Raw genomic sequence first — 18162 nt, 5'->3', positions numbered from 1 at the left:
TCACTTCCTCTTACACATGCATGTTGTCATTTCTGAGAACAAAAGACAGAAGCTTCCTTTGGTCTAATCATGTGTTGGGAAATATTTCCACAAATAAAATAAGAGAAGATAAGGATATATTGAAGGGCCACATATTCGTGCGTTGGCTATGTTTCAGCTGTAATCATGAGTCAACCTTGTCTGCAGTGGGTCTTGCCAAAACTAACACAGGATCCTTGAGCAAAGCAGCAACACCCTGGAAGGTAACCAACACATCGACACGAACACCTGCTGCTGCTGACGTTTCACTGAACACGTGGACCTGATCACACTGACTGGATATAGATTCAATAGAAAAAACAATGGATCAATGAATTCATCTGACATTTTACACACGATTAAACCTTCTGCAGCAGCATGGCGTGACATGAAGCTCTCTGCCACAGGTACGGTTTACCGTTCATTTTCAACATCACGCTGCACTTAATTCAAAAATCTGTCAATCTAAAGTCAAACTTAAATAGTCCAGGCTGGATCGTATCGGCGCTTGTCCTTAAATGACTCGGCCGCGCGCAGTGTGTCCTATAAACAGACACTTGTTTTGCGTAACATTTCAACTTTAACTTGTTTTACTTGTTGGCTAATTCAATTGTTTTTTATTTATTTAAGTAGCCGAATTGCTTATAGTTTAATTTAAAACTGTCTCGTTTGATGTTTAGAGATTGTGGGGCAATACATTATACGAAAGCGCCCGGGAAACCTTAAATTGTCCGTTTTGTCAATGCGGTTTCGTTCCAAACGGTGTCTACGCTTTGCACTGTGTAAACACGACAGCCTTGTTAACGAGGAGGCGAATGCTGTGTCCGAAATCATAATATATCTATTCATCCTCTATATTTTTTGAATATCCAATTTTGTCTATTTTTTTATTCTTATCGATATATTTATTGCAAGACAACATTAGAAAGTAGCCTAACCACAAACATTTTGGTTTATGATATCTACAGCTGAATGAGTTAACCTCTTAATATTTGCTGCTGAGTGCAGGTTCATTTATCACTGTGCTGATGTGTTATTATAAATACCTGGCTCACCATTCAGGTTCACACCCTGTTGTATCCGGGTGTCCTCACCGGGAGAGGCGGGACTAACGCAGCCTTCTGTCACTCTCATGACACACACACAGCTTCACAGCCTCAGACGTTCATGCATTTGGTCTTAAATCAGAAGAAAAACGAACGTGGATTTATTTTTTCTTCTCATGTTGACTTTTGACTTCTCGAAGGGGACATACCCGTAGGTTGCCATGGATACCCTCCCATTTGGTTGGACGGTCCACGCTGGGGACCAGAAGGGAGATGACCCTGGACTGTTGAAGGAGGGGGTCATCGACAACAAAACAAACACACACGTCCAAGATCTGTTTCATGAAGATGCACAGGTATGATTCGATGTAAATAAAACACAAGAGGTGAGAAATGTGCTTTGATATCTTAAATATGACCCAGATTCATGGAGATGAAGCCAATTGGATGATGAATACGACAATGACCTTCTTATTTTGTAAATTAAACAATTACAGGAACCCTAAAAAACATCAGATATAGATTTACTATCACCAAGGGGAATGTGAGATTAAAAGGTGCAGAATAACTGAGGTGCAAGTGTTAAGGACTTCTAAGTTGATGTAGTTACTGGATGGTGTACAGTTGTGACTTGTTTTTAAAGGGCGAAGTGAAGTAGTGTGGAAGTTTCCTCAGTAGTTTTATAAATGAATAACATGAGATGACTGTTTCCTCTTGCAAGAAACCTTATCGTTAAACCTAGAGGTCACTCAGTAGAGTTCATAACTCTACCAAGATCCAATAAGGCCCCACTAAATTTCACTCACATATATCAGTTTCCTAAATATTCAAAATGTTTTCATCAAATCCCTGAATTATTCCCTGAGAAATTGGTGAGTTGTAAAAATAGAAAACAATCAAAATATCTTGCAATTTGAAAGACATAACCTCCTTGGTGGAGATACTCAATCCTCTCTAGATATCCCAGTGCTGTACCGGTTGTGTTCCTGTGTTTTCAGGGTTTCCAGCAGCCGAGCCAGCCGTGGTGGAGGATCAAGGTGTTCGTGTGGGAGCCGGTGCTGTTCGGCACCTGGGACGGTGTTTTCACCACCTGCATGATCAACATCTTCGGTGTGGTTTTATTCCTGCGCACTGGCTACCTGGTGGTGCGTTCACACTGCGTTCTACTCTCCATATTTGTGCCTGTAGACAGTTATACAACCATATCCACTTAAACTCTCACTGACTTTTAGAGAGAAGCAAAGAAATATAAAGACAAAATCTGTAAGGAAAATATTTGGTGTGTCAAAACAAATGATGAAACTAATACTGATAGCCTCAGTCAGATTTTTTCCCCCCTGACATCAGATGCATCCATAGTTTTCGTCTTTCGTCACTGTTTGACTCTTTTGTAAAGGTCGAAGAGAAGGAATAATAACAGGAAATGAGACAGATACAACAGGACAGTTATGTTTCAAAGGTCCTTGGACATCAAACAAGGGACAGTACAGTTCATTGATCGCTACTTTAACCCCAAGGTCTCCCGGATTTCCCGTTCTCTTTAGTTTTCCTTAACATCAAGGCCACAACCCAAGTATAAGGAAGTAAAAAAGTTAATGTTTTCTTTCAGAGAACATTGTAAGTTTTGAACATAGTTCAGCTTTATCTGGATTATACACATTTTTACATTATATCCACGTTGAGTATTCAAACAGCTGTATTAGAAAAACAAGACAAACACTGAAATATCTGTATATAGCTAACAACATTATAATAATAATATAAATGATAGAAACTGCAGTTTTACATTAACAGTAGTAAGTGCATTCATTAGTTTCAAATGGTTCTCTTTGTTTCTTCCAGGGGAACACAGGCGTGCTGCTTGGGATGCTCCTGGTTTCCTCGGTGGTGCTGGTGGCTTTAGTGACGGTGATGTCAGGGATCGGAGTGTGTGAGCACTGTGGCGTCGGAAGCGGAGGAATCTACTCCATGATCTCCACCGTCCTGGGTGGCCGGGTCGGGGGCACCATGGGCCTCCTGTATGTCTTTGGACAGGTGAGTATTTATGAAGGCTGAATATAATATTTGCTTATGTGAAGTTTTGTGTTTTGTGATATGACTTTGGCTCCGCAGTGCTCGGCTGGAGCCATGTACATCACCGGTTTCTCTGAGTCGGTGGCTGAGCTGCTGGGTCTGCAGACCCAGTGGGCGGTGCGTGGCATGTCGGCGGCGGTGCTGCTGGCCCTGCTCGGTATCAACCTGGCGGGCGTCAAGTGGATTGTCAGAATCCAGCTGCTGCTGCTGGCCGTGCTGGCCATCTCCACGCTGGACTTTGTGGTTGGAAGCTTCACGCACCTCGACCCAGGTAGGATTTGGGCAGTAAATTCTGATATAAAGGGTAAAAAGCCAGATGGTTTCTGACATTGTGGTTAAATCAGTTCTGCTGTGTCAGGCCAGTCTCTGTATGAGTATTTTCAAGTATACATAATGATCAAAAAGAATCTTCAAATTATTCAATGGCATAATATTACTACATCAACCGAGGAGGTTATGTTTTGATTGTTGTCTGTCTCCTTCTGTCTACCTGTCTGTCTGTCTCTGTCTGTCTGTCTGTCTCTCTGTCTGTATGTTTGTTTGTGTCTTAGCAGGATTTTTGTTGATTTGATTTGATTTGTTGAAAAGTTGCAGAGCCACTGAAATAGTCAGTGGACAACAATTTTGAATGTCTAACCCGCTGAGACCAGTAGGTGGTGGTGTAGTACCACTTATTTGATCAGTGCCAGTCTGTATCCTTTGCGTTCTGTACACTTTCTCATCATCCTGTGTGTGTGTGTTTATGTGTGTGTGTGTGCAGTCTTGTACAGCTGTCTTTGTGAGGACCAGTTTTAATCTACAACCTATGGAGTGAGGACATTTTGGGAAAGTGAGGAATCTTTTTGACCCCCCCCCCCCCCCCTTTAATGGACTCTTAGGGGGTTCAGACTTGGTTTTAGGGTTAGAATTAGATTGAGGTTTGGTCAAAGGTTATGTAGTTAGTTTGGATGGTTAACTTTTGGGCTAGTGGCTAGGGAATGCATGATTTCGATGAGTGTCTTCACTAAGATAGCTATACAAATATTTGTGTGTGCGCTCTTGTAAAGATATCTTTGTGAGGACTATTTTACTCTAAAACCTACGTAGTGAGGACATTTCGGGAATGTGAGGACATTTTGGCAGGTACTCACTTTGTGTCCCACCTTTAATGGACTGGGGATAAGACTTGGTTTTAGGGTAAAGGTTTGGATTATAGTTAGGATAGTGTTAGGCATTTAGTTGTGATGGTTAAGGTAAGGTTAAGGGGCTAGGAAAAGCATTATGCCGATGAGTGTCCTCACTAAAATAAAAGTGCAAATGTGTGTGAGTGTGTGCGTGCGCCATGTCTGTCTCGCTTGTCAACCTTTTAACCTGTTTGCCTACAGTAAAAAAAAATATTTCCTCTCAGTTTCTATTCCCTGTTTTTCCGATGTTTTGGTTTAAGCCGGTCCAAAACTTGCATTGTGTTCTATTAAGTTTTTTTTTGTCTGTCTTTCTTCTTTTATTTTTTTGTGGTGAAAAAATGTTGCTCTTTTTAAGTATCTTGTACTCTTTTGCCGGCCTCAGGAAGTCCTTCCCTACATTTCCTGTTCTCACTGATTATCAACGTCCTGTCCAGTGGGACGACAAAAGTGTTTCACGAGTCGAGCCAGTACTTTTGTGAATAAAGCAAGAACACACAATTTGACTTTACTTAAGCCATAATAGTAAGAGGAAACTCACTGCACAGAATATAAAACAGGCTTAGATGGGTTTCAGACCACCTGTCCTATACTGGCTATATTGGTTGATTCTGGCATGATCAAAATTTTGTACTGTAGTTGCCTCTGTGCCACTTACAGCAACAGTTGCTAGAGTAAAGTTTGCCCTTGCTGAAGAACTGTGGGAGAACCGGGCGTGTAATGCCTTCTCCAGGTTTTTCCACTTAAGAGCTGCTGTGTGTTCTGCGCTGACCTCATGGTTGGCAGTGGACCAGCATGTCCCCAAGCTAGCTGAACCAGCTCAGATTAGCGTGCACTCGCTGGACGCCGAGGCACATCCTGAAGGTTGAAGAGCCGCTGCCAAAACCGTGTCATAGTTTGATAACATGTCCCCTCTGTAAACACTTGGTGAGAATATCATCATGACAGGTTTCAGATACCATTGTACATCATACCTACGGCTAAGGCTGTTCTGGTGGGCAAAATGGTGCACAACATAAAAATTTAAATGGGATATTGGTTAATCCATATTCTCAGGAAATATTGGCATTTTAAGAAAGGCTTGTTATTGGCTTGTCAATATTCTATACCTCATGATCAACGGCTCACATTTTGAACTGAATGGTAGAAAAGAACTGGATAGCACTTCATGAAAAGGCTAAAATGCAGGACTAATTCGAAATATTCAGAAATATGATATAATATTGAAAAATATTTGCCAGAATAGTCAATACAGAAAAATATTGAATAATATAATGATATTTCAAGGCTAAAAATGCATGATTCTGTTTATGTTGATTTTTGTTTGCGTTATCATCCAAGGTCTCAATGAGATGATCTTTCAAACTCTGATGCTGTTTCAGTCAGTTAGTTTATATAACTTACTTATATGAATTCTCACTTGTAGACTGACCTGGCTTCCTCATTTCTTCAGGCATTAGGATCTGCTAAGTGGCTTATAATGACAAGTCCTTCCTGCATTACTCTGACAGGAGGAGTTAGATTTGGTTACTGAACTACTCCAACACCTATAGCAGCTCAGAATAGCGTTTTATCTTCCCATGTGGGAATCGGGAGGAGTTTTTATTTTTTCAATTGGAGAGTAGTAAATAATTTAGTCTGCTTAGTAACGCTGCCAAAGTATTGTCTTTGCAACTAAACAGTTCAAGTCCAAGCTGCTGTGATTGTGGTGCTTAGATAAAATACAATCTGACACAGATTACTCTGTCCCAATACTTGGAGCGTATTCCCTACACAACAGGAAGCCATAATGTTCTCTTCGGGTCTGGAGTTTAGGGTGTTAGCCAGACTCACCCACATTTTTGGAAAATGAGGATAGGAGGCCGGAACTGAGATCTGAGATCTGAGGCTGTGGCCGCGACTCCAGGGACCGCCACACTTCACTCTGTGATTCTACGGTAATACATGGTTCTCAATCATCCCAGCGGGACGTGCCCCACCTCTGCAACATCACAGCCGGCCCTGCTCCCCATGTACAGCAGTTTATAGTCATTGGTGTCGGAGAATAAGAGGTCAGTGAGTCAGGGAGAGAGGCCTCAGATGCTCATGTAAGCTGACTACACATTCCAATCGGTATCAGAGGAATGCTGAGCTCAGAGAGGAGCCCCACTCAGCCTGTGCACTTGCTGTTCAACATACACACTGAAATGTGGGTGCTGTGGTCCGTAGATTGTTTTTAAAGCTGGGTTAGCAGCTCTGTGAGGACGTCAGGAGATACTTTGAGCTGAACACTAACATCAACATCCTACATGCTCTCAATGACTATGCTAAACTGCTGATGCAGGATTACAATGGTCACCATCTTAGTTTAGAATTTTAGCATGCTAAAATGAGCCAAATGGCACCAGCAATGTAATACAGCTGATAATCATGTGAATTCCAGTTGAAGAGAAAATGTATTAGAATGAAATGAAATGAATTGTGACCAGGAGGATTAGAGTTTGGAAGCACAACGCATTGGAATCATTCCAATGAATTGGGTCCTTGGGATGTAAGGATGTAAGGCTTCCTCTTGGAGCCTTGACACTTGTGGTGCTGGTGATGAGGAAAGGAGCACGAAGTTGGGATGTCTAATGAAGGCCTCTGATTGGACAGTTGAATTGGATTTAAGTGTCCAATGAGATGGCGTAGGGGCAGAGGAGAGTCACTAATTAATCACGGAACCGACAGCTGATTGACAGGAGGGAGAGAGCAGATTTTAAACTCTGGCAGATCACAGGTGATTGGCTCAAGGCGAGCCTGTCAGGTTGTGATTGGATAAAAAGAACGAATGATCCGGTGCATTTGAACATAGATAAGGCTTAATCTGTGCATGTGACTTTGGAGAGATGTAAAGTAGCTTCATCCTTTGTTATCTAAATCTATGTGCAGGCCATACTACAAATAAGAGCTTGGTACTGGAGGTGTGAGTTCCCATATAAAATGGAAAACACAACTTCAAAGGCATTTTTTTCGTAGCTTTGTCCACAGCTCTTGAGATCAGATGCTGAAAACTCTGACAGTATTTCTAAACATTGAATTTCTGTTCATAGAAACACATTTACCTCATAAAAATGTGAACGCCCTCAACTGCAGAGAGTTGTTGGATGCTGGAGCATGATGTTGTAATATGGGTGGAGAGCCTGTGGTGCAGACATGGACACTGACCGGCGTGGAGTTGTTTGATTGTGATTGTTTGCACAGAGGGCGGTCGCATCGGGTCCCAGAGTGAAAAAGAGTTTGGGCTCCCAGTCCCGTTTCAAGTCGAGTTTTTGTAGCCTCCTTTAAATTCCTACCCTGGAGATTATGTGCACGAGGAATAACTAGAATAACCAAATTTGTTCTTGGTTTGGGCTTTTGACTAACACAAAAAAGAAAGAAAACAAAAAACAGTGCATGGTCTCCCTCCCTCTCTTGGTCTCACTCTCTGTCTCCCTCTCTCGCTCGCTCTCATGCTTTTCTCTCAAACTTGGAAGCTGTTGAGCTTCTGAAAAGGGCGGCGACTTCCTTTTGGATAAACATGTCATTAATCTGACAGAACACATTCTTTCCCATCGCAAGATAACCGAGGGGGAAATGTCCGGTGTTGTAACACAGGCGGGCACTTCAGCCTGCACGCTTTAAATGGCCCCCATCAGTGCAGAACAATCTCCCTCACTCAACCACCAAAGTGACTTAGACTCAACAAACCGCACTCATCTTTTATACTGCATATTTTTGAAGTGAATTTCTACCTTTGGTTGTCATTTGTTTGATCGAAATGCACACGATTTAATCTCATGTTCTGGACATGTGGTCCTACAACTTGTTTAGTGTGTTTAAATTGCTGGGAATTGCAGATCTATCCAAATAGGTTCCTCAGAGTTATATAGTATAAAGGTTTAATAAGAATGCTTTTTTAGGCCTCCAGCTTCCCTTTGTGATGTACTGATTGTTAAGCCTTTGTGTCTCTACACTTTGCAGACATGATGGGATATTTTCCAAACCTATAATTTCTGTTATACGTCTTTCATAAGGAAAATCCCCTGGTGCAGACATAATGTGTTCACATTTTCCCGTTTTTCTCACTGTCTCCAGGAAGTGCAGTGTAAAAAAAAACCATCACTATTAAGCATCCTGGACAAAGAATTATGACTGAATAGAAAGAAAATGAAAACACCACTGCTGTAAGCAGCTGATTACATTACATCATGCTGTAGCTGGAGGGAGAAATAGAGGCTGTAGTCTGGCGCTACAGTCATTGGGGAAAAGGGCTGATTTAAAAGATGATTATCACATAGGAAACTCGAACAGCCCAAGGCCCAATGGTCCCTTAGGAAAAACCTGATTTGAATTCACTAGATCCAGATTTTTATTTGAAACTGCAACCAATTGCAGACCCTACACATGTCTCTTTTTTTTATTAAGATCCATGATTATCCTCTGAGATATCAAGTCAAATGTTGAAAAGTGACTATAACAAATACAGTGAAAAAAAAGCATTACTGGATCCGCCCCCTGATCCAGATCTGCAGCCAAAGGTATTGAGTTCTTTGGGGGGGTCATGCTCCGCCCTCCACAAAATTTCATGGAAATGGGTTGAGTAGATTTCTGTGTAATCCTACAAAAAAAACAAAACAACAGCAGACAATAATATAATATTCTGGGCGAAGGTGCTCTTCAAATATTGCTTATACCTTCTGCAATTTATACATAATGTGATTTTTTCAACAGTTCATTTTACGTTTATACTCACCTTGTCCCGACCTAAGGTTCATTGCTGATTTTCATTGTTCGCTGCTTCCTCTTCTTTCAGAGCATGGTTTCATTGGTTATTCAGCCGAGCTGCTCAGCAGCAACACAAAGCCTGATTACACTCCTGGGGAAAACTTCTTCACAGTATTTGGGGTCTTCTTCCCTGCTGCTACAGGTGAATAGACCCCCACCGTCGCCTCTTATTGGTAGAAAACATGTGCTGTTAATTCTACCTTTCTTGCAGCTATATGGAATATTAAAAAATCCTTTTTTATTGTAAGGTATGTTGTGTACATTTCTGTGGTTTTTCTTTACCCATGTGTGTGTGTGTGTGTGTGTGTGTGTGTGTGTGTGTGTATGTGGGTTCGTAGGGGTAATGGCAGGCTTCAACATGAGCTCAGACCTTCAGCGGCCAGAACAAAACATCCCTGTGGGAACGCTGGCAGCTCTCTTCACCTCGTATGACAACAGCCCAAACACACTCCCAAACAAACGAAAACAACACAGCGATATTGTCAAAAGACGAAAACACCACAGTGAAATAGTACACAATGAATTATATAAGTCTACAACTACAGTAAAGGTGCACAAACTAACCCAGGGACTGTGAATAGAGTTACATGAATTCTAGAAAACCACCAGAAAAATGATATTTCATAGAGTTTTTTAACTACATTGTATGGATGATATGATCCATCTTAAAATTATTGTTATCTTATAATAAAGACGGCCTTTTCTATTTTCACCAGAGGGAATAAACATCCCACATTCCCAGCATGACTCTGTCTGTCACTTTTGGAGCTCTGATGACACCATTTTCCTATTAATAGTGAGAAAGGAGCCGTTGTTAATAGTTCTGCGTGTTGTACTGTTGGTGATCCGCAGGTGGTTCCTGTATCTGGTCTTTGCCTTCCTCCTGGGGGCCATCTGCACCAGAGAAGCTCTGCGCTATGACTTCTTGATCGCAGAAAAGGTAAACTCCTTTGTTTCCATCCTGCCCTGTGAGAGAGGCCCTCTGCCGCAGCAGGGTTGAAAGACTGTATTTATTTCCGTAGATGGTTGAGATGTAAGAACCTTTGACCCTATTTTTTCTCCTCAAGTGGACATTTTCATGTTCAAGCTAGGCAGATGAAACATTTTTCTGCTGCATTGTTTTTGTAAGTATTCAACAGAATTTGTGTAATTTCTTATTACCCTGGACAAATTACCATGACCACATTTCCCTGACCTTTTCCCACACATGCAAATAGTGCCAGAGGGGCGAACTACAGCCATGCAGCAGACATCACTTTGAATTTACATAAGTTAATTTGATATTCTAAGAGAACAGGAAGCATCCGATACACTTTTAATCCAATGCAAACATGATCACATCACAAGATACAACCTGCTCATTTGTGACTTTGAAACTATGTGATGATCATGCAACTTTTTTTGAATCACATTAGCTCGAACATTTAAAGAGCTGAAGATACATTTATTGTGTCTATTTCACTGACCACACATTGGCTGTTTTCTCGCAATTAAGATTTATTATGGAGACATTTCAGAAATTCTCAAAAGCTTAGCATCTTTCTTATTTTTTAATTTGAATGAATCTATTGTTTTGACATGTAATGCTCAGCTCAAACTATCTAAAGGCAAAAATAAAACAAGACTGACTCAGTATCTCATATATAAGCCAAGGGCCCAACAGTCTCACATTTAAATTCTCTAGCCTCCTGATCCGGATCTGTACCAAAATGTCAATGGTTCTTCCCCGAGCAATTCTGCATCATTTCACAAGGCCTTGCTGTAATTGGTCTTGTATTTTTTTGCGTAATCCAGCTAAATAGCAGACAAATAAACAAAAGCAGAGGAAAACATAAGCCCCTTGCTGGAGGTAATAACTGACTGGAAGATACAGCTCATGTAACATAAAGACGTAAAATAGCATTAACAGAGGTTTAATGTGGGATTTATGAATTTCAGCAACAATGGAGCATTTGTCAGGCTCCATACGGAAAACTGATGTGAGGAGGACAGGGTAGATTTACATAGAGCAAAGCTGAGTTCATAGGGACAAACACAGGAAGTCTTCATTAAAGTGGGAGGACGTGATTGAGCTGTGATTCTGACGACGAATCAATGATGTTTCGGATGCTGCTGAGTCATCTGACAGTTTGTTTTCTAGTCAATGTCCATCAGCCAGATATGAGGCAGAAATTGTTTTAGTATGAGCTCAGCTGGTGGCGGACTACTTCTCACCATATAACAGTTTAAAACAGCAAGACTGAGATGAATATATTATCCAAACCAACCCATTACACTCGCTCTATAATGAAAACACAATCTTTGGCTCTAACTGTCAATGCTCGGCTCTCATTGTTTTCGTAAGGAGCTGGCTGCAGCGGAACTGAACTGGGTGTAGCTGTTGTACGCTCCCGACCCCACCCCATCCTCTTCCACCCCTCTGTTTGTTTTCCTTCTTCCTCCAGGTCTCCTTGGTGGGTTTCCTCTTTCTGCTGGGCCTCTACGTCTCCTCCCTGGCTTCCTGCATGGGCGGCCTGTACGGTGCACCCAGGATCCTTCAGTGCATCGCCCAGGAGAGGGTGATCCCGGCTCTGGCCTGTCTGGGAAAAGGGGTGGGTGGGTGGATGGATGGATGGATGGAGCCACGAGGGGAGGGATGACTGGATTCACATTGACAGCTTGCTGAAAAATATTGGCTTTAGACTCTAGGGTAGATTGTTCAGTGAGTGAATGTGTCTAAGAGTGAGTGCACAGTAATTACCTGCTGTTAACCAAGTTTAAACTTCACACTTTTTATCTGATGACCTTGTTTGGATTGAGTGGATGATCGCAGTCAGCAGAACCTGATGAAAACCATGAATTCATCATTTTAGCATTTTACTCCCAATTTATTCAGTTTCCACAGTTTTAGACTTTATTGCCGTTTGCAAAAACATATGAACCATGCTAGTTTTGTGCAGTTCTCCAGTTTGGTTTTAAACTAAACGTAATCATTTAAAAGCAGTAAGTAAGCTTGTACACTCTTTAAAGTATATATATCAAGTTAATTTATACCCCTCTGAAGTAGTTTGACAAAATGATTCAAAATTAAATTCTGCTTTTTTATGTCTCTAAGCCAGCGACAGCTCTCAGGTCGACTGTCCCGTTCTTGTGAACACGATATTATAACAAAGCTTCGAAGGAACTGTTCAAATTAGTGTTTGTACAAATGTTAATTTGGACTCAAGGATGACCTGAGTACAATTTGGTGGTGAAAGGTCATAGTCACCTAACAAAGCACGTTTATGTTCTTGTGAACGCAACATCTCAGGAGCACCTTCAGGGACATTCTTCACACTTGGAACAGACATTCACTTTAACTCAAAGATGAACTGATTACAATGTGAGTGGTTAAAGGTCAAAGGTTACTGTGGCCTCACAAAACATGTTTTTGGCCTCTTGAACATGATGTCTCAAGTCAGCCCTTAGGAATTTCTTTTCATTTTAACCAGTTGTCACTTTGACTCAAATATGCACTGATTAGATTTCCAGTGGTCAAAGGTCAAAATGACCTGGAAAAAATGGATGTGGACTAAAACTGGTCTGAATTGGTTCGCAGAGGCATACGACCACCGGGCAGTATTTTTGGTTGGTCCTTTCTTTTTTAACTGTATCGTATTAGCCCTGCACTATATTGATCACAGACATTCATAAATTGAACAGAAATACAATGATCTCAGTATTCACTGTACCTTAAGACTACTACCTCATAAAAAGGGAATGTGTGTTTTTTTTCTAGCTCAGACAAACAATCCCCGGGAACTGAACACCTTTACATGTTTTTCATTACCTGAATCCTTATTATTATAATATTAACAGTAATGTTGTCCCTGATTAAGAGTAACTGGCATTTTGTATGTAAAAAGTGTACTAAAGATGAATGTACAGGGCGTTGCGATGGCTGGACTCAAAAGGAAGCAGTGACACAACTACCTAATTATAATGTGCGGGCTGTTTTGTAGAAGTGCGTTCAGTAGGCTGACTGCATTACATCCTCGACTTACGACTCACTCCTGCTACACACACATTGTCACGTTGTCGCTCTGACCTCGTCTACCCCAGTTTTCCTCAGACTACCCTGGGACAGCAGCAGCGCCTGACCTCTCTCAGCGGGCTGGAATGAGGCTCTAGACATCTTGGGCCAAATCAAAGCATCAGAACAAACGCAGGAAGGGCGACGGGCAGGGCTCCGCTCCGCTGTGTGCTCTGGAGGGCTGCCAGGCACACTGCAGTGCTCCTTAAACTGTACGACAGGACCTGGGAAGTGAAAGCAAAATGCTTATCAAACCACATGCACTGCAGAAAGTACAGAAAGAAAGCACTTGATTTTTGTACAACTCAAACTCAAGAAAAGATTTGAAGAAAAGTGCCAACCATTTATTTGGACCTCTAATCATTTATCTTTTATAATTCTAGACAAATAAGTAAATTTTGAGCTAAAATATTACAATTTCAAGTAGTAACTATTCTTGTGTTGCTGCTCAACATAGTGAGGTATATACCAATTTACCATTTAACCATTACAAAATACAAACGTCTTTTTTATTTTCTTTTGCGAAATAAATATAATTAAATATACAAATATAAATTATGTTCTGGACACTCAGTAGTCACTTGGTAGACCCGCAGTCTTGATGAAAAGCCAGAGAATTACTCTGTAGACCCCGTTGCATGACCTCCACTCTAAACAAAACTTTTGTTATTTTGTGTCTTGCCATCGTACATTAACTACTAAGGGTTACTTCACAAATTAAACTAAATAATGCTAGTGGAAGCAAATTATTCCTAAGTTAAAAAGCTAACAAAACCATTAAATATGTTTTGGTGACTTTAAGAAATCCTAGTTACCCAAACAATCTCAAGTTTGTGTTTTACAGTGTAAAACAAGGTTTCGTTTTTGACAAAGGAATTTTAGTTGAATTGTTTTTGTTCTCTTGCTTGAACCCGTGTTTCACAAATGATATCAGATTTTTAGACCATCAGATTCAGTTAATTCAACTGTTTGTTCTCCTCGGACATTTAACCCTCCTGAAGTCAAACTCAAATAACCTTTTATTGTAGAGAATTGTCTAATAGAAAGATAAGCATCCTTTCTGAGGTGGGAATGACTTTCTCATGGGCCTTGCAGATGTCCAGTGTCAGGTTAGCCTGTGAGTAATGACTGAACGTGGCTCCTGACCAACCACAGGCCACATGAAGTCATGAGAAGATTTTGTGGAATGCTTTATTTAGTTGTGCTAACAGAAACATGAACTTGTAGTTTGATAGTTGTTTACTAAGATCTTAGTCACACTGAAAGTGTATTAAATGCACTATATTTACAGTATATATGTGTGTATAAGACATGGTATAGTCAAAAGTGAACATTCCAGTGCTAATTTCTAATTAATCCAATTATCATTGAGAGGAAATAAATGATCTCTAACATTAGTCTGGCACAAAAACACCATATTTTTCTTGTGTGGTGCAGCTGTCACTAACATTACTGTGTGGATCTCTCACAGAAAGGCCCAAACAAGACCCCAGTGGCTGCCATCTGTCTGACCAGCCTGCTCACCATGGCCTTCATTTTCATCGGCCAGGTCAACGTGCTCGCTCCCATCGTCACCATCAACTTCATGCTCACCTACAGCTTCATCGACTACTCTTACTTCAGCGTGGCCATGACCTTTCGGCTGCAGAGCAAAGAGAAAAGGGACGCCCTCACCCTGGCCAGGAGAAACCAGCGCAGGTCTGCCTTACAGAGCTCCAGGCCGCTTCTTGAAGATCCTCTCCCCAACTATGGGAGCGGAGGCGAGAGTCCGCAGAGCAAAGGCACTTTATCGGAGTTCACCAAGGACATGGATCAGATGTTTCCGCCTGTCTCAAATGTTGACGCGGGGGCTGAGAAGTCCTTTTCTTTGCAAGAGTTAAGCAGCCGGGGAAAGGGCGGAAAGGCTACTCCTAAACAGACGCTGATGGACAGCTTTGGTTTGGACCTGAACAGAAACATGTTCTCAGAAGAAGAGAAAGGAGAGGAAACGGGTTCACCTCCGCCATACGAGGAAGCTGAGGTGCAGCCTGGAAGCGGTGAGCCCAGAGCTAGAGAAGAAGAGTCACAGGTCAAAAACTGTACAAAACCGGATTTAGGTGCCGACCATCGCAACCACAACACAGGTGATTGGCTATTCCACTGAAACATTAGACAACTATTTGGACCTGCTTTTCATGACCCCCTCATGTTATTTAACATGTTCAGGTGCAGAAGGTAAAGCAGAACAACAGAGCTTCGAAATCAAGGCCTTGCAGGATTCAGTCTACGCAAAGTTCAGCAACCACTGGGTCGCTCTCATCGGGGTTCGTTGCTTATTTCTCTTTGTCCTCATGGAATTATTACTGATAGTTGCAGAACTCAATGATTTACTTTAATATATCATTTGTTTTCCTTTCAGGCTTTGACCTCTTTAGTGATCATGTTTGTTATCCAGTGGGTTTATGCCTTGGCAAACATAGTCGTGGCCTTGCTGCTCTACTTCTACATCGGGAAAACAAGCCCCGGACTTCCCATAGGTGATTGTTTCACTTCATTTTCAGTCATCGCTTAACCGAATAGTTTGTATTGATGCCGTTAAAAACAAATTGCTGTTTTTGTTGCATGGGCGAGTATATTAAGACAACATAACTTTCTTGATGGAGGTAAAAATCTGTCACAGTAACTTAATGTATGTACTGCTATATAGTGTTTCTTGCTTTGATTTTCATAGAGGAAATTTAACTTAACTTGAGGCTTTATAATTGTAGGTGTATCCTACAAGTAATGTCTTACATAACCTGGAACAAGATTCCTATCTTAATATTGTTAGTCGAGCATTAAGTCTAAGATGTCTATATGTCCAGCAAAATGAATTAACAAATTTACAATTGAACAAATAGATTTGATGCCCGTGCTCCGTGGTTATTTGACCTGGTAACGTAATCTCACACATTGCTGGGAGTTTCACTTGCGGCCTCTTTGCCTGGAAGGCTGGCAGCTGTTGTGGCTTAGAGGATTTCTGGGATAGCTGGATGGGACACTCTGCATCTGACTCGCCACAGTACAGTGTGCGAAGAGCTGTGAGGGTCAAACACTTGTTGCACAGGTGGTTGATGAGATGGTGTGTGTGTGTGTGTGTGTGTGTGTGTGTGTGTGTGTGTGTGTGTGTGTGTGTGTGTGTGTGTGTGTGTGTGTGTGTGTGTGTGTGTGTGTGTGTGTGTGTGTGTGTGTGTGTGTGTGTGTGTGTCACTCTCTGTTACTGTTACTCTTGCACTTTCTGTGCTATGTTACAGCTTCAGAGATCTCCAAAGAAAATTCAAACTTAATAAAGTATTATTTCTATTCTTATTACCTCTGTCATTGCTGCTTGTCGGTCTTTTAGACATAAACTTGGTAGAAGGGTTGGCTACAGGCCAAGGAAGAACCCATTCACTTTTGGTGTGAGATATGACCAAAGGGGCAGATCCAGGATAAAGGATTACGAGGGAATTTCTCGACATCTTTCTGAATTTCTCAAGAAATAATGCAAAATACTGTGAGCATTTATAAATAGCAGATTGCAGATATTGCTGGGTTCGATCAGCCTCGGCAGACGTATGAACTCTCTGACTAACCTTCTAGTTATTCAGTTGTCTCCTGCAGCTACAATTTGAATTAATTTGTTGAGCTCATTTGTATATGGGGCAAAACAAACTAATGAATGTCATGTATTTGCAGGTATTGCAGCTCGATTCAGCTTTTTCACGTGGCTCAAATCAACACTGAGAAGTATTTGCAGGTATCGAATGCTCCTATTTATCTGTCCAGATCATTGCTTTTTTTATTGGTTCCTCTATTACAAGGTCATAAAACATTTCATGAGGAATTCTGCTTGTAATGTCTTTTCATCAATATGCTATTTTCCATCCCAACCTTATCGTTTTTTCTCTGCACTGGTTCCGTCTCCTCCAGGGGAAAAGGATCTCCCCGGGATGAAGTCATAGTGACGCCCTCTCTGTCCGGGGTCGGGCTGAAAACCAGGCAGCTGACGGAGGAGAATGCTGACTTTGCCTCTCGCCACCGCTACCACCAATCCTCATTCATCGTGTCCGACAAGATGGTGCAACCGCCATCACTCCGCTGACGGAATCAGACACTGCTCCTGGGGCTTGTCGTACAGCTGACAGCCCGAACCCACACGTTCTGCCTCAAACTGGGTCTCATGTTGAGCCACTTCCGTTCTCCTACTGACATTTAATGGCACCAAGCTGAGGAACTCTGAACTGTTTCCAGAGTTACAGGGTGTGTTTGTGCAAGAGAACGAGAGAGATGTCTGAAAAAGTGGACGTAGCTGGAGTTTGTCGCTTTTTTTCTTCCATTAAAGAAAATATTTTGTCTTAACTTTTACTGATAAATCACAATCGGTGATTGTCAGATTATTCTTTTGCTGGGCCACTCTCAGGACGTCCAGCCAGCACGGTGCCGTTGAGGAAAAAAATCATTATCCTTTGTACATACGACACATAAAGGTTTAATAAAAAGTCAGTGAATAATTGTTTTGGTGAGGTTGTTATTGTGCTTTTCTTAGTAAAATTGCAGGGTTAGGGTTATGGTTATATGGCGCTATGAGCTCTTCAAGGTATGAAGGTGCCATATTATTAAGGGCCTTGTAGGCAAGAAGGAGAATTTCAAAGTGCAGTGAGAATATGCTTAGGACCAAAGGCCTTTCTTAATTCTAGGAATAGCGATATTTGAAAAAATGACCTGAGCACAAGGTCTATTTAGTGGCTGTTGTGGAACTTTTGTTGAAAAGAGCTCGAGAACAGCAAATAAGAGAAATGTGTGCCAAAAAAAACAAGCCAGGAAGAAGATAAAACAGTTTTCAGACAATATCAGTGCCAAAGAGTGTGAGTGAGATGGCGGTAATGCACCTTCACATCGGTTTCCACCCGCCAATGAACCAAACTAAGAAGTATTTTCTTACTCTCCTATCCTAGTATTTGTTTGTTAAGGCCAAAATAACAACAATGAGCCACATTGAGAAAAACTGTCAAATACAAGCAATGCAGAC

The 18162-nt window shown here is 41.5% G+C and overlaps 1 protein-coding gene across 2 annotated transcripts; it reads left to right on the top strand.

The window, feature by feature from the left end:
- Positions 1-121: 121 nt before the first annotated feature.
- Positions 122-17649, top strand: slc12a8 (solute carrier family 12 member 8). 2 transcript variants are annotated; one of them, XM_062402940.1, is made up of 14 exons: positions 122-242; positions 1265-1420; positions 2063-2209; positions 2907-3098; positions 3177-3408; positions 9111-9224; positions 9421-9508; positions 9935-10022; positions 11527-11673; positions 14605-15256; positions 15339-15436; positions 15532-15649; positions 16830-16890; positions 17064-17649. In XM_062402940.1, the coding sequence occupies exons 2-14, from the start codon at positions 1286-1288 to the stop codon at positions 17233-17235; spliced, it is 2244 nt and encodes a 747-aa protein (XP_062258924.1). In that variant the 5' UTR covers positions 122-242; positions 1265-1285; the 3' UTR covers positions 17236-17649. The 2 variants fall into 2 exon arrangements, with proteins under 2 accessions (XP_062258924.1, XP_062258923.1); XM_062402939.1 differs by lacking the exon at positions 122-242 and adding an exon at positions 249-425.
- The last annotated feature ends 513 nt before the right edge of the window (positions 17650-18162 follow it).

This window comes from Platichthys flesus, chromosome 13, assembly GCF_949316205.1.
Source record: "Platichthys flesus chromosome 13, fPlaFle2.1, whole genome shotgun sequence".
Classification (NCBI taxonomy): Eukaryota; Metazoa; Chordata; class Actinopteri; order Pleuronectiformes; family Pleuronectidae; genus Platichthys; species Platichthys flesus.
Note: the sequence above shows the minus strand (reverse complement) of the source record. Positions and strands in the feature narration are given on the sequence as shown.

Coding starts and splice junctions, on each gene's coding strand:
- slc12a8 (XM_062402940.1), top strand. CDS start 1,286: ATGGATACCCTCCCATTTGGTTGGACGGTCCACGCTGGGGACCAGAAG. Junction 9,225..9,420: donor CTTCTTCCCTGCTGCTACAG/GTGAATAGACCC, acceptor GTGGGTTCGTAG/GGGTAATGGCAGGCTTCAAC. Junction 15,257..15,338: donor CCATCGCAACCACAACACAG/GTGATTGGCTAT, acceptor TAACATGTTCAG/GTGCAGAAGGTAAAGCAGAA.